Below are 17,537 nucleotides of genomic sequence, written 5' to 3'. Positions count from 1 at the left end.
ATCGCCTCACAGCAAGAAGGTTACTGGTTCGAGTCCCAGTTGGCTCAGTTGGCATTTCTGTGTGGAGTCTGCATGTTCTCTCCGTGTTGGCGTGGGTTTCCTCCGGGTGCTCCGGTTTCCCCCACAGTCCAAACACATGCGCTATAGGGGAATAGGGGGAGTGTTTGTGTATGTGTAAATGAGTGTGTATGGGTGTTTCCCAGTACTGGGTTGCAGCTGGAAGAGCATCCGCTGCGTATAACATATGCTGGAATAGTTGGCGGTTCATTCCTCTGTGGTGACCCCTGATAAATAAGGGACTAAGCCGAAGGAAAATGAATGAATGAGTTTTCTATCATATTATGTTGTATGCTTAATTTAATAATCCTTGTAAATGAGTCCCCCATTCACAATCATGGAGCAGCCCAGCAGCCGAATCAGTCATACATTTAGTTTAAAGTGTAGATTTTAGTATTAATTCTAAGAAAACAAGCCATTTAAAATGTAAATATTGCATTAAGATACAAATGTAGAAAGGAAGATTGAGTGATATTAGAAAAAGAAAGCAAAATAAATGACAGCTCAGCGTAAATGAGTAAACCAAAGTTTGAAAATGAATATTTCTGTCATTCTTTCAGTGAATATAGTCAATATCTTTGGTGCATTTTTAAAAATAAAAGGTGTTTGGTGTTTATTAAACAGTTATATCTATTAAAATAAGAGTTTGGTCACTGAACATGTTTAGGAATAGAAAGATAATACACTTAAATTCAAACAAGTTATTGCAAACAAACAAACAAACAAACAAACAAACAAATGAATAAATAAATAAATAAATAAATAAATAAATAAATAAATAAATAAATAAATAAATAAAAATCCCCAAAATGTTTCTCTTAAAAAGAAACATTTCTTAAAAAGGATCTTAAAATCTTAGAATCCCCCCTTTCACCAGGCTGGCTAAGGGTTTGTTTTGTACTATTGGACCTAGAAATAGTTTGCTCTGATCTGTCTCTTAAATAATATTTAAAATTAAAATAATAGATAATATAAATATACATTTGACCACCCCTATAACAGTTCATAGTGTATTATTGTGAATGCAAAATCTTGCCAATCAGTTTATGTTAAAGACAAAAAATCATTGAAAAGTCAGAAACTGGCAGATCTAGATGACCGATAGACACTTTTCTTGTGAAATAGCTGATGGTTTCTACAAACAGCCTAAAAGTAAAATCAAATTGCTGCACAGTTTGTATTGTTTAGCCTACAGTAACCTCTGAAACAGCAAATCCGAGTATACTGTAGGGCGAGAATACACTAAACAGGGGAGAGCGGGGCTCAAACTAATACTCTTTGGTTTTGGACAAATAATGAACAAAGTAAATCTTATTTTTTTTTACCAACAACACACAAGCCTCTCCTACAAATGAGCACTGGTTGTATGATCGCCGGACCCATGGTTTCTGTGCAGTATTGCTAAAAGTGACAGGAGTGGACATTTTACTATTTACCCCACCAGTGGGGCAAGATATAACAGAGTATTAGCTGTAAGACGTGCTTAAAAAGGCAGATTTCACACAGTTAATTTAATTTCTGTTTACTTTAAATAATAGATATTTCCTCAGTATTTAGCTCAATTTATTTTTTATTCTACATAGCACACAGCATGTTTATATATATATTTATTTATTTATCTATTGGATAAACACGTTTGGATTTATTTGCATTATTATACAACGCATTTATTTGCAATGTTAGCACTAAAATTTATATTTTTTGTCTATTATATATAAAATTATATATGTTTGTTTGGTTGGTGTCCAACAGTGTGTGGATTAATTGTAACACCATTACAACTAACCCCGCTGTGTCGTGTTTTCCTCGAAACTGGCTAGCAGTCACTGTGTGTGTTTTACATCTTTCAAAATGGTTTCATCTTTATTTATTTATTTATTTGTATGATCCCAATTTATGTCTCTTTTTGCTTATTCTAATTTAAAAATAAATGGTTCCATCTTTTAGCCTAGAATGCTGTATAATCACAACAATATAAGATTTTACATTCATACCTTCACAGGATTTTATTAAATAAAAAAATATTGACTATAATAAAAATACTTTTATGCTGCCAAAATGGTTTCTGCTGTGTTTCTCATCCAAATTTCGCCGAACTTTTTCAATAATTGGCAGGAAGACGTCTGCTGACACTGTGGTGAAAACCTCAGAAGCATGCCATGGTTAACCCTAATACCTTAAACTCTGCGTTACATTGTGCCCCACGCTCCCCTATTATTTTATAATGTAAATATTTGAATGTTTAAGTATAATTTTGAGTGTTAATATGCATATTTATGTAAATAAATACATGTTTAAATACATATGTTTGTGTGTTTTTGTTCTCCTGTGGTGCCACAGTAAAATTTCGCATATGGCACCCTTTGGGCCAGCAGCGGCCCTGGACTTATAACCTCTGAAATAGCAAATCAGAGTATTCTGTAGGGTCAGAACACACTAAATATCCCTCAAAACACTGAAAACTTAAATACATGTAATTATTAAATTAGATGCGATTAAAATACCTATATATATTTGATCAACTGAAGCTTGTATTACCCAGACTAACATTACCGATAAAGTTGACTCCCCAGATCGTCAATGTATAATTCGCACCTTGATCTGGAATAAAGAGAATTTAGTCTAGCAAACAAATTGTACACGCTTCGGTATTATAGGCTGAAACCGATTTGGATATGGGAGGGAGCGCTGCAGCACTGGAGAGAGAGAGAGAGAGAGAGAGGGAGAGAGAGCGCTGATGACGTCGGCGCTGGGAAGCTCCCAGTAGAAGGTGCGCGCCCGCGGGAGGGGCCGATAGAAAATGGCGAGTCTGTGCAGAAGGCAGCAATGCACGATCGAGAGGCGCGGCTTTCGGCAGGAACTTGACTCGTGGCGGCATAAACTCATTCACTGTGTAGGTAAGCTCGTTTAACCTAACACGCAGGGTTGTCTGCCGGAGCTCGAATGTTGTGTGTTTGCTGTATAATTTGGTGTATCGCCTTCAACGGCGAGCGAAGCGGCTTTTTTTGTCTCAACGATTTTTCTCAGAGCCGCTCATCGCCCGCTGGACCTTGTCAAAAAGATTGCAGTTATGAGTTTAGTTACGCGGCCGTTATTTGATACACGTTTGTGTGTGTGGTGTGTGTTTGTGTGTCTGTTGTGGCGTGTGATGTTAGTATTTCAGCGCAGCTTTGTTTTTATTTCAGTGTTTATTTATTTTAAGAAAATTTTGGGCGATGTTTATTTATTGTAAGCAGGGCGTGTTACGTGTACAGAGGGAATTGTGCTTGGACCAATCAAACGCGTTGGTTTTGCCCGTGTGCGCGCTCCCTGGTTTATTGTAGGCTACTGTATTATTTTTTGGGTTGGGGGAGGGCTGTGCGCGTCCCCGCCCCAAATCGTCGGCGCTGGGGGAGCGCGCATTGCTGCAATGGGGAAATGTCAGAAAATAATTTTGTATTTTAGGGGAAGGTGGGGGGTTGACAAAGAAAATGACACTGCGCATATTGCTTAGATGTTAACGCGGGCCTGTCAAGGCCAGATTCTTGTCATCCTGAACGTTTTAATATAAAGTCTTGATCTTAATCTTAATATTTGCCGAGTATGCGCATTGATATTTGAGTCTGTTATGATTTTTTTTCCCTTCATAAATCGATTATTGTGTTTAAGCAGCATGTATCATGACCAAAAGATGTCGTTCAAATGCATATTATTAGATTTTTAGCCTCCCACGAGTTCATTTTCCCTTATTTTGTTTCTCGTTTGCCCCAAAATAAAATAAAAACACACAGATATATACACATAACCGAAACATTTTAGCTTTCCCGCCCCTCCCCCGTTAAATCTAATGTTTCATTAGCTTTGTTTAATCCCTTTAAATCGCCGTATCTGATGTTATTGGGAGATTATCTATTCAGTCTTAACCTCGAGGTTTCCCAGTTTTCAACCCTAGATTTGTGTTAATCTCCCTTTTAATGTCAGAGGGAAAACCCGTGGCTTTTGGCATCTGCTAACAGCAGCTTTTGAGTAAATGTTGGTCACTCTTTCTGTCCACCAAAACAATGCAGATATCTGAAGAGTGTCTAATGCTGCATTAATGGTGTTTATATACGCCTTAAATACATTTCAGATGTCGCATGAGTGGACCTCTGTGGATGCTAATGCTGGTGTTTGTATTTTTGGGCTTAGGGTTTGTACTGTACATCGTATGAGATATGATATGATTCTGTTTTTAATGATTATGAAATGAATGTCAGTGAAAACTGCTTAGTTTGTATCTCGTCTTTAGCAAAAGGCTTGTTTCAGGAAATATAGATGGGTTATTCGCCATTCTGTTATGAAATCTGAAAGATATTGGGGAAGGGGCCTATTGTATTACTTCACAACTCATATGAATTTCAGTATAATGACAAATTTTGGTGTGCGCTTCAGATTAAATTGACAAAAGTATGTTTTTATGTATACATAGTAAACATATAAACATTATTTCACCAATATGTTGACTTTTTATTTACACATGAGTTATTTGAAACATTAAAGTGGGCACTTAATATATTAAATCAGTACTTTAATGTTTAAAACTCACGTTAATGGTGATATAATGTTAGATCATTGTAAAAATTATGCAATGACTTGTACTGATTAATATATGTACGAGAATAAGCAAATACATTTGATTACACTTTAAATGATTCGAAACTGACAGGTGGATCAAAACTATTAAATGAACTATTTTTATAGTGGGTGTCTTTTATAAATGTAGGTAAAAACGACATTAAGTAGCCTTTAAATTAAAATATGTTCATTGTTTTAATTCTTAAAGTATATTTCGGTAATTTCACAACCTAATATTTGTACTTTTAGAAATGTTTCACCAGAAATTCGGGTGTTTTTTTTGTTGCACAGACAGAAATGAAACAAAATGCCTGTAAAAAATAAATAAATAATTTTTTTAAAATTATTTGATGCTTGAAAACCCACTTTAATAATAATCATAATAATAATAATAATAATAATAATAATAATATCTCACCTGTTTTTTCCCCAGAGTAAAAGAAAGGATTAAAAAATCTATTTTATAGTGGGTGTCTTTTATAAATGTAGGTAAAAACGACATTAAGTGGCCTTTAAATTAAAATATGTTAATTGTTTTAATTCTTAAAGTATATTTCAGTAATTTCACAACCTAATATTTGTACTTTTAGAAATGTTTCACCAGAAATTCATGTTTTTTTTTGTTGCACAGACAGAAATGAAACAGAATGCCTGTAAAAAAAACAAATTTTAATACTTTTATTTATTTGATGCTTGAAAACCCACTTTAATAATAATAATACCTCCCCTATTTTTTTTCCCCCAGAGCAAAAGAAACTATTAAAAAAACTTATATAGTGGGTGTCTTTTATGAATGTGGGCAAAAACGACATTAAGTAGCCTGTAAATTAAAATATATACATTGTTTTAGCATCTTTGATTTAGGATAACTATTAGAATCGTTAAGAATCGATTAAATATGCTCAATTCTTTATTTGTGACATTAGTTTATCTTAATTTCTTCGTTTGCTTAATTCTTTAAGTATATTTCAGTAATTTTACAGCTTAATATCTTTAATTTTAGAAATGTTACACCTGAAATTCATTTTTTTTGTTGCAAAGACAGAAATTAAACAATACTTTTGATGCTTAAAAACCCATTTTAATAATAATAATAATAATAATAATAATAATAATAATAATAATAATAATAATATTACATCAGCTATTTTATTCCCAGAGTAAAAGAAACTCTTAAAAAAACTATTTTATATTGGGTGTCTTTTATAAATGTAGGTAAAAACGCCATTAAGTGGCCTGTAAGTAAAAATTTATCAAGTGTTTTATCATCTTTGATTTGGGATAATCATTACATTTCTTTAAGAATCAATTAAATTTGCTCAATTCTTCATTTGTGACATTAGTTTATCTACTTAATTTCTTAATTTACATAATTCTTAAAGTACGTTTTAGTAATTTCACAACTTAATATCTTTAATTTTAGAAATGTTTCACCAAAAATTCATTTTTTTGTTGCACAAATAGAAATTAAACATGTTGCATGTAAAAAAAACAACAACTAATTTGTATTTCTTAGATTTTTTTGATGCTTGAAAACACTTTAATAATAATAATAATACCTCACCTATTTCGTTTTCCCAGAGTAAAAGAAACTATTTTTATTGTGGGTGTCTTTTATAAATGTGGGTAAAAACGACATTAAGTAGCCTGTAGATTAAAATACAATTTATTTTTTGTATCTTTGATTTAGGATAACTATTACATTCATCAAGAATCGATTTAGTTTGCTCAGTTCTTTATTTGTTACATTAGTTTATTTACTTAATTTTTTAATTTCTGTAATTCCTTAAGTATATTTCAGTAATTTCACAACTTAATAGCTTTAATTTTAGAAATGTTTCACCAAAAAAATCCATGTTTTTTTTTTGTCACACAGACAGAAATGAAACAAAATGCATGTACAAAAACAACTAATTTGTATTTCTTTTATTTATTTGATGCTTGAAAACACTTTAATAATAATAATACCTCACCTATTGTTTTCCAGAGTCAAAGAAACGATTAAATAAACTATTTTATAGTGGGTGTCTTTTATAAATGTGGGCAAAAACGACATTAAGTAGCCTGTAAATTAAAATATATACATCGTTTTAGCCTCTTTGATTTAGGATAACTATTAGAATCGTTAAGAATCAATTCAATTTGCTCAATTCTTTATTTGTGACGTTAGTTTATCTACTTAATTTCTTCATTTGCTTCATTCTTAAAGTATATTTCAGTAATTTTACAGCTTAATATCTTTAATTTTAGAAATGTTTCTCTTAAAATTCATGTTTTCTTTGTCATACAGACAGAAATAAAATAAAATGCCTGTAAAAAAAAAAACTAATTTGTATTTCTTTGATGCTTTAAACCCACTTTAATAGTACCTCACCTATATTTTCTTGAGTAAAACACTAAAATCATTTTAAAATCTTCCCGTAATGTGACTGGAAATGTCAGGGAAAATGGTTATGTGCTGAAACTCTAAATATAATGGCTGTGTGTTGAAGTCTTAAAGATTTCTCTCGTGTTGTATCTTGTGTGGCGCCGATACATTCTGTCCATCATAAGAGATTAATTTGAAGTGTATCTTAAGGCCACGTGAGCCGAATAATTTGGGTTTGCAGTCTACTGAAAGTTTTCTGTGAATTCATAATGAGAGCTTAACTTCATAACATGTTGTTGGCGAGAAGGAAATCTCCCAGAGTTTTTCTGAAATCTGGAATAAAGTTGATTCACACCTTCGTGACAGGAATTTACTTTCCTCGCTCTGTTGATAACGCTGCTTTAGGGAGCATCATAAATCATTTCCTTAAACCTTTTTTCAGGGGTCAAAGTTCCAAAATCTAAACTCTTGTCGTTAACATGTGCTGTCGCAACATTTAGAGACACCGTTTCGCTTCTGCTTTCTCGAAAGTTGGTTTGATGCTGGATTTTGTACGGTCAGTGGATTGTTTTGGTCATACTTTTGCTTTATATGATTTGTATTTCGATATTTGTGTTGAATCTCAGTTTGTGTTGTAATGTTTTCTGTAGCTTTGCCTGTGTGTTGATCAGAACCTTTGAATCTACTGAAGGAATTAAGGTGGATAGTAAAAATATACATAATAATATACATAATAATAATATGTTATATAAATAACAATATAACATAATACTATAACAATAATATACATAATAATGATAGGTTATATTAATAACAATATATAACAATACTATAATGATAATTATAATAACAATAACAATAAGAACAACAGCAACAGGTTACATTAATAACAATATATAACCTATAACAATATATAACAATACTATAACATAATAATTCTTTGATTCATTCATAATAATAATAACAACAACAACAGGCTCTATTAATATAATATAATGTAATAATAATAGGTTATAATAATAATAATAATGAGAAGAAGAAGAACAATAAGAACAAAAACATGTTATATTAAAAATAATAATTTATATAACCTATAACAATACTATAACATAATAATTCATTCATTCATAATAATAATAACAACAACAACAGGCTCTATTAATGTAATGTAATAATAATAATAATAGGTTATAATAATATTAATAATAACAATAACAAAAAAAACAACAACAATAGGTTATATTAATAACAATATATAACCTATAACAATATATAACAATACTATAATATAATAATAATTCATTCATTCATTCATTCATTCATTCATTCATTCATAATAACAAGAACAACAGGCTCTATTAATATAATATTATGAAAGAATAATAGGATATAATAATATTCATAATAACAATAAGAACAAAAACAGGTTATATTAATAACAATATATAACCTATTACAATATATAACAATACTATAACATAATAATAATTCATTCATTCGTTCGTTCATTCATTCATTCATTCATTCATAATAATAACAACAACAACAACAGGCTCTATTAATATATTATAATGTAATAATAATAGGTTATAATAATTATAATATTATTATTAATAATAATAATAATAATAATAAGAAGAAGAAGAAGAAGAAGAAGAAGAACAATAAGAACAACGACATGTTATATCAAAAATAATAATTTATATAACCTATAACAATATATAACAATACTATAACATAATAATTCATTCATTCATTCATTCATTCATTCATAATAATAATAACAACAACAGGCTCTATTAATATAATATAATGTAATAATAATAGTAATAGTTTATAATAATATTCATAATAACAATAAGAACAAAAACAGGTTATATTAATAACAATATATAACCTATAACAATATATAACAATACTATAACATAATCATTCATTCATTTATTCATTCACAATAACAACAACAACAGGCTCTATTAATATAATATAATGTAAAAATGATAATAGGTTATAATAATGTTAATATAATAATAATAATATCAATAATAATAATAATAATAAGCAATAACAAAAACTTATACATATAAGTGAGTTAATATAAATTAAAATATATAAAATGGCACCAGCACTTAATATATCAGCAAATTCAATAACTCAGATTTAAAAAATGTTTTATTTATAAATTTAAAACAAATTACAAAAAGAAAACAAACTTCAAGAACACACGAAAACAGCAACAAAAACACTTAAATCCACAGAGCAGTGAAGACACAAGATATTAAAATCATAAATAAAATTGAATCTTGATTTTATTAGCGATTGTTTTATGAAAAGGGTTTCTGTAATTTTGTTGAAGGCAGTGAAAAGCTGTATTTATTTATTTACTAACTGTCTAGTGAAATTATTTCAGTTTATTGATGAAAAGGAAAATAAATGAGTAGGGATGTTTGGGATAGTGTGTAGTTTAAATTAAAACAGGAAATTATTTGCTTGTGAATTTTACTAATAATTACAAATAATCTGGAAGTAACATTAAATTAAACTTCCATTTCCAAAGAAATGTTTGTGTTTTAAGGTTTTCCAATAGTATATATTTTTTTTACAATTTGTTTGCATATTTCTTTTGGCTAAATAATTATACATTTTTACAATAAATTACAAAAGAAAACAGGAACTCCAAGAAAACAACAATAAAAGCACACGTAAATATAAATAGCAGTAAACACAAAGATTTATTAAATAAATAAATAGATAAAATTCCTAATTGATTTTATTAGCAATTGTTTTATAAAAGATTTTAGTGTTAATAGCTGTATTTATTTATTTATTTAGTTATTAAAGTATCTGTTTAGTGTATCTAGAGAAGTTATTTCAGTTTATTGATGAAAGGGAAACTAAATGTTTGGGATAGTGTGTAATTTAAAATGGGAAAATATTTGATTGTAAATTTTGCCAATAATTCCAACAATCTGGAAGCAACATTAAATTAAATGTTTGTGTTTTAGGGTATTCCAATAGTACTTAATATTTAGATTATTATTTTTTTTTTTCAGTACGTATGCGTGTTTCTTTTGGCTAAATAATTATACTAATAACATCTGACTAAAAAGCACTGACAATGATTATTGAATTCAACAACTCAATATTAATTATGAACATACACTCAAAAAAATGACTTTTGCTGCTCATTATAACTGCTTATTTAAAATGAGCTGAAACAAATCAATTCTGGAGATTGTTTTGGGAAATCTAATTGTTTTACATTCAATCTACTTAAATTAGTTACGTTAACTCATGGATTCGTGTTGCGCCAACATGAATTGTGTGCAACCCTACATTTTTTACAGTGTACATCCCATTACCCAAATGACTTTTGCTGCTTGTTCAAACTACTTAAAATGAGTTGAATCCAAACAATTCTTCAGTTTTTTCGGGGACAACTTAATTAGCAATTTATAAAAAATGAATGACTTTCTGACCATATGATATTCTGCATGGATATATTGCTATCGTGATTTTCGAAAGTATTACATCGCTTTGTAAACGTTTATTATTACCATTTGTTGGACCCGGAAGCCGCTTCGCATGACGTCACAGTTAACAAGTGGATAAGCGAATGACGCGCAAAAGAAAGCCCCGCCTTCAACTCAATATTCTGTTTCAGTTTGAACTACATCAACATACTGAAAAGTCTCAGCATATTCCGGTTCATGCAGACTTTAAATATTAAAGAAGTATTCAGATTACTTTGAGTGCCTACGATATCAACATTGTGCATGTACATAGATCACGATATACCGAATCACAATTTATCGAATATCGTGATATGTCTTTTTTGGCTCGTCTCAGACTTTCTAGATGCATTAAATGTAGATTCTTTGATTCTTTGTAGATTATTGATGTCGAATGTTGACAGGCCGTGTACAGCTCCGTCTTCTTTCCTTGTCTTTTGCTAGGCAGAACCTCGGTTTTTAGCACTACATAGTTTTGAATCTGGTATTCCTGGAACATTATTTCTTGCACATGACCACACATCTTGTTAAATCACTTGGAGCTTCATAGAGATTGTATATTTGAGGCTGGAAGCTTGGTCATTTCGTCTTATCCAATATCCAGTGGGAGGATGCTATCACAAATGGACCTGTCAGATGAACGCCGCTCACGTTAACATTAGTTTTGCCGAATCACTGTGCTTATCACTGGGTGACGAGCTGTTATAATACACTAAAAGTATCATGTAAATAATATATATATAATATATCATCAATATAACTTATTTCTAAGACAACAACAAACTCTGTACCGCATCAGATGTCATTCCCTCGCTGTAAATGCTAGCACTCCCGTTTTTTTTCTGCCACCTCCCTGCGCGCGCATCCTGAATGTTTACAAACATGGTAATTCGTCTATAAATCAGCCTTAAATAATAAATGTTTTATATTCAATTTCAAAAGGATGATAAAATACATTTATGTAATTATTTGTAGTGGGATTTTTCTACCCCTGGCGCCCGATTCATTAGCCAAATCCTGCTACATAGTTTCATTATATAGTACAAGTACAGTATGTGTGGATGGATGTTTCGTTGGGTTGTTGGCCTGAGTTACCTGGGTGTTTTAATGAAGCCAAATGTATTCATCTGTGGTTTATTTTTACACGCACTGAACTCCACACTCTCCAGATCCAAAACCCAAACCTTTCTGTTTTTCCAGGCTCTTTCCGTGTGGATTTGTCACCACACATTTGGTGTCATGCACGAGAGCGTCGCAAATTCAAACAAAACTGAAGGTCAAAGCTGCTTGCTGTGAGAACCATTACCATCAGGAAAAATGTCACTTTTTATTTTTATCTCTAGTCATCATCTACCTCCCCCTCTCTCTCTCTTCCCTCCGCATCCGCTTTTCCTCTCTTTTCATCAAAGATCAGCAATAATCTTATGGCCAATTACAATTCCTCCAACACCTCGCTCATATTTTAAGGCTATTTCGGGTAATCGCTTGACATTTCAGTTGCGTTTTCATCAATCGGCGGATTTTGGTTGGGTTGCCAGATTGTTTGCATTACATTAAGCGCCTTCCCCATGCAATTAGTTTTTTGGTGGATCGAGATTTTTTTGGCGCATGTTGAAAGCAACTTTACCTTGATATTTTTTGTTCTTAGCTTGACCGTAAAACGCTTCCAGCAAGCTCTTGAACATCCACCCCCAAGTGAAGAGGTTGTTAAAGAAGCGTCTGGAGCTATTTGACGACAGTTTCCAGCAGATTTAATTGGTATGTAGGCTGCAAGAAGGTGCATTGATTCGAGTTGCATTCTTTTTGACCACTGCTGAAAAAAAAAATCAACAGCATTTTAAATTGATAAGGGGAAGAAAAAAAATTGTCATCTGAATTATGTATGGATCTTTTTCTCGGCGGAGATGTCGAGAAGCTGCGGGTGTTTGTTGAGCAGGGCGAAGGCGTAGGATATATTTTATTAAATTAGTTGATAGTTAAATAACGCTGTTGCATTCATGCACAATAAATCCTAGCTTACTGTAATGTTTTATGTAAAATACTGAACTGTGTGCTGTAAAACACTATGATTTATAGAAGACACCCATTAAAATTCAGCCATTCGGTGTAAGAATGGTTTTACTCCAAATTTTCAAGCGTATTTGCAACAAGAATCATTTGATAACATGTTTAGATGCTCTGTTTAAAGATCACAGTCTCTGAAATACTCATTAATTAATAGATATTTTAATTTAGTCACTTTTCCTTGCCTTACATGTGAAATAAATATAATATATTGCAGGGCTGTTGAATACTCGATTCTGATCTAATGTAAGGTGTGCCGTTACTTTCAGATAAACACACATTTGAAGTAGTTCCGGCAGCTTATTACAGTTTCATATCACTACGCTGAATTATTTCAGTCATATCACTGTCAGAAATCACATCAAAACACAACAGAAGGCTTTGGATGAGATGTGTGAGAAACTAGTGCTACACACTGGAGCATTTTGAGGACAAAAACCTGAACCGAACAAATCTGAACAGTGTTTTTTGCTGTGTAAACCTTAGTATAAGTGCAATATTTAACTTTGATGTGTTTAATTATTAGAAATAATGCAGAGGTTTATAATTAATAATCCAAATTAATAATCCAAATAACCCTGAGGTTTGCATGGTGTGCATTATTTTCTAATGATTCAATGGCTCATCATCATTTAATTGACTAATAATTGTTGAATTATTCACACTTTTTATTTTCTAATAATTACATGAAGCCATAATAAATCCAATTATTCTTTTATATATTTTAGGCTTCTTCCATTATCAAATTTTCTTGTTGCGATTAATTACTGAATCTTTTATCATGATATATGGTATTACTATATATTTAGTTGCTAAGAAAGGTTACTTTGACAAGTTTAAGGGGTCGTTCACACATTGTGTTTTGTGTGCACACTGTAAAAATTAAATATGATCAATAAGTCATGACAACATATGTTTTTAGTTAATTGTGTCTTATTATACTAAGTTAATCATGTTCCAACTTTGTTTACAGTGCACAAGTTCATTATTTCCAATAAAGGATCACGTTTTCCAGGTGCACCCAGTCAAAAACATTTCAAGTTTTTCAGAATGCCGCAAGCGCATAGTGAGTCATCTGACTGGAACTAACCAATCAGCTTCATACTTTGTATGGAATATACAGATTTCAGTAATAGCGGTAAACTAATTACCTCAAACAAAACCCAGGGCACCCAAACACTACAGGGCTACCGTCAAACCGTCAAACACTACCGTCAGACGCGTTACGTCAGTTGCGTCTTTTACATTCTCTAATCAAATGAAAACAGGCAGAGTTTCCGTTATCGTGACAGTAGTGTTTGTGTTGTCAAGATGACTACCAAGACAATAAGCAGCTGATTCAGTCGTTCAGTGTTGTCCGCTTGTTACATCCGCCGTGTTACATCCGCCACATTACGTCAGTTGTGTTATGTCAGTTGTGTTTCGTCAGACGCGTTACGTCAGTTGCGTCTTTTACATTCTCCAATCAAATGAAAACAGGCAGAGTTTCCGTTATCGTGACAGTAGTGTTTGTGTTGTCAAGATGACTACCAAGACAAAAAGCAGCTGATTCAGTCGTTCAGTGTTGTCCGCTTGTTACGTCTGCCACGTTACGTCCGCCGTGTTACATCCGCCACATTACATCAGTCGTGTTGCGTTAGTCGTGTTGCGTTAGTCGTGTTACGTCAGTCGTGTTACGTCAGTCGTGTTACGTCAGACGCGTTACGTCAGTTGCGTCTTTTACATTCTCCAATCAAATGAAAACAGAGGCAGGGTTTCCGTTATTGTGACAGTAGTATTTGTGTTGTCAAGACGACTACCAAGACAATATGCAGCTGATTCAGTCGTACGGTGTTGTCCGCTAGTTGCGTCTGCCACGTTACGTCCGCCGTGTTACATCCGCCACATTACGTCAGTTGTGTTACGTCAGTCGTGTTACGTCAGTCGTGTTACGTCAGACGCGTTACGTCAGTCGTGTTACATCAGACGCGTTACGTCAGTTGCGTCTTTTACATTCTCCAATCAAATGAAAACAGAGGCAGGGTTTCCGTTATCGTGACAGTAGTGTTTGTGTTGTCAAGACGACTACCAAGACAATACGCAGCTAATTCAGTCGTTCAGCACTGTCCACTTGTTACGTCCGTGCATTATGTTTGCCGTGTTACATCAGTCGCGTTACGTCAGTCGCGTTACGTCAGTCGCGTCTTTTACATTCTCCAATCAAATGAAAACAGGTGAGGTTTCCGTTATCGTGACAGTAGTGTTTGTGTTACCGAGATAAAATACCCAGATTTTAGAGATGGAGGAGAGGCTAGTGGTCGCAGTTATCCAGAGCTGTCTATCTGACTGTATATCAGTCTTTGCCTTGTGACATCACACTTTTTTTGTCAACAACTTTTTTTTGGAACGTAAACGTGTATTCGGTGTAATCGACCCCTAAGTATGTTTTAAAAAAAATGTTACCCTGAATGATGATGGAACATTATATCACTTCTCTTTTGACATTTTTATCTTCACAAATGTTATCTGAAACATTAAAGCCAGACACTTATCTTGCATTATGCATATCAGTTCACTTTTATGAATTTGCCGCACACCAAAAAGAGCCATCTCGTTGTATTTGACCCTTTATATATATGTTGAAGCTTTGAAGCTGTCAGGGATTCGCTAAACCATGTAAACGCCTTTAAAAGTAGCAGCACTCTACTCCCACAGAGATAATACTTTTGGTTTTTGCGCTGGATTTTTTTCTCTCTCTCAACAGTTGTGATCTTAAATATGTCAGGCTTCTGCGCCTAAGTATTCTGACATCTGGGAAGTCTTTCTCCATTATTCTCTCCTTTAAAACCCCAGGGATTCTCGTTCTGTCAAAGGACATTTAGATTAAATCCGTACTTTATCCCAATTCTGACTTTTCTCATCGCACTCAAATCCTGTTCGCTTGTGTATATGATTCGTTTTTCTCGTGTAGACGGTTTGGATGTTGCGCATGATGATTAAACGTTGTTTTAAAAGATGCTAGTGTAATATTTGTTCTCACGTTCTGCCTAAATTCCCAACAGATTGCAGAAAAAGCGAGATCTTTGATGTCGTAAAGTGAAGCAGTCTTCAACAGGCTCTTGCGCAAGAACTTTGGGAGCGTTTCTCTTTGATATACTGTAACCGTAAAGACAAGATATGCTCAATTTTTACCCTTCCGCTTTCAGCAGTGCAGCTCTTTTTAGCCTTTAGCTAAATGAATCCCTGCAAATCCGAATGTGTCAAAATCTGCCATATGCCATGTTTTTTTTTCCTTTTGGTCGTCGTCTCTCTTGTGACACGCTGTCGTTGTTTTCCATTAAAGCCCCTGAACACTTGCTGTGTTCAGAATGGGTTTATACTGCCCTAAAAAGCTGCCTGAGGGGAGATTTTGATTATTATTATTATTATTTTTGCTGCCTAACGCTGCAGATGTTTTTCAGGGAACGGCTGGAATGCTGATGCAGATCTTTTTTTACGTAATGATGAAGGCAAATAAAAGCATTCGGCTTAGTTTTTTAATATTTATGATGGTACGATTCCTAAATACTAAAATCATTTGGAAGTTTTAGCATTACTCCTTTTTGTAAAGTACTTTTTAAATCTTATAAAGTGGATTAGCGCTTGCCCCTCTTTTTTTTTTAGCAGCGCTGCTCCAAGAAGTCTTTTTTCTCATCCATTTTCCCAAAGGGATTTAAAATAAAGTCCTCATTAAAGTGTCATAATCCATGAGCCAAACCGACCAGATATGAGGAGAGTCATAATATTGCAAACTTAGATTTGTATCAAAGACTTAAATGGAAAGAAAAAAACAACAGCGTTATTTAAAGGTGCAATTCTTGCTGTTAATAAAGCATTATCTATGAGTTTTTCTTCAATAAACTTCTAATTTGCTGCTTATTAATAGTTATTAAGGTTGTAGTTGGGTTTAGGTATTGGGTAGGGTTAGGTATAAACAGCCGATATGTTAATAATAGGCATGCTAATAAGCAACTATTTAAAAGTGAGAATTGGTCTCTATACTGAAGTGTTACCGAACTTAACGCTTTAATGAGGAAGAGAATTACAATCCCATGAAGCATTGTGAATAAATCTGTCAAATTAAGTTAAGGTGATTGTGAAATATGACGGCTGGTTGTATCTATAGAAACAACAGATGTCAAGTTTGTTTAATTTATGCATATATATATATATATATATATATATATATATATATATATATATATATATATATATATATATATATATATATACACACACTATATATATGTTTAAATGTATCTTAAGAGTGACTTGATTTCATATTGTGTGGTGCTTTATGGGAATGGACAGATCTGGCCGGATTTTTTGGTGAATTTTGCTCATTGCAGCTCTCTGATTGGTCGAATTTTCTGTACTGCACCACAGGTAGTGTAATTTTCTGTGTTGGTTTTAAATGCAAGTATGAACATTGTGTACGAATTGGTTCAACAAAAGCAAATACAATCAAGTAAGAGCTTGGTTGTATGAAAAATTTTACCTGAAACGCTTGTTTTTTTTGGACTAGCTTTTCTTCATTGTGGATTTTAGTGGAAAGGCTTTAAATTGCGTGTTAAAAACTTTGTAAAACAGGTTGTTTGGGCGTCATTATTAACGAAATCACAATTTCGAACAAAATCAGGTCAAAAGAGTTTATTTTAAAAGCTTTCTAAAGGTTACCAAACGCAGCTAAACTACCGTTGGTCTTTGTTTGCTGTTATTAGTGAAATTCGTAAATAATATTTTTCTTGGTGTCAGCATTTCCAAAATGTTTTCAAAAATGTTTCTGCATAAAGGTTATTTGGCGTGACGTCATTTTAAACCAAATCTGGCAAAGGTTCAGTTTATTTGAAGATTTTTTTTTAGGGGATTTTTTTAAACTGCTTTCCATTGCAAACTTTCACTGGTAAACGTCTTTTAACCATTAG

At 32.6% G+C, this 17,537-nt stretch overlaps 1 protein-coding gene across 1 annotated transcript in view; it reads left to right on the top strand.

Annotated features, from left to right (window-relative positions):
- The first annotated feature begins 2,857 nt into the window (after nt 1-2,857).
- Nucleotides 2,858-17,537, top strand: part of lcor (ligand dependent nuclear receptor corepressor) — a 73,997-nt gene continuing 59,317 nt past the window's right edge. Inside the window, exon 1 of the mRNA XM_056448607.1 lies at nt 2,858-2,954. Within this exon, the coding sequence (XP_056304582.1) occupies nt 2,858-2,954 (97 nt within the window). The remainder of the gene's footprint in view (nt 2,955-17,537) is intronic.

The sequence above is a fragment of the Danio aesculapii genome, chromosome 22 (assembly GCF_903798145.1).
Source record: "Danio aesculapii chromosome 22, fDanAes4.1, whole genome shotgun sequence".
Classification (NCBI taxonomy): domain Eukaryota; kingdom Metazoa; phylum Chordata; class Actinopteri; order Cypriniformes; family Danionidae; genus Danio; species Danio aesculapii.
The sequence above is the reverse complement of the archived record's forward strand: the minus strand, read 5'-3'. Positions and strand labels throughout refer to the sequence as shown.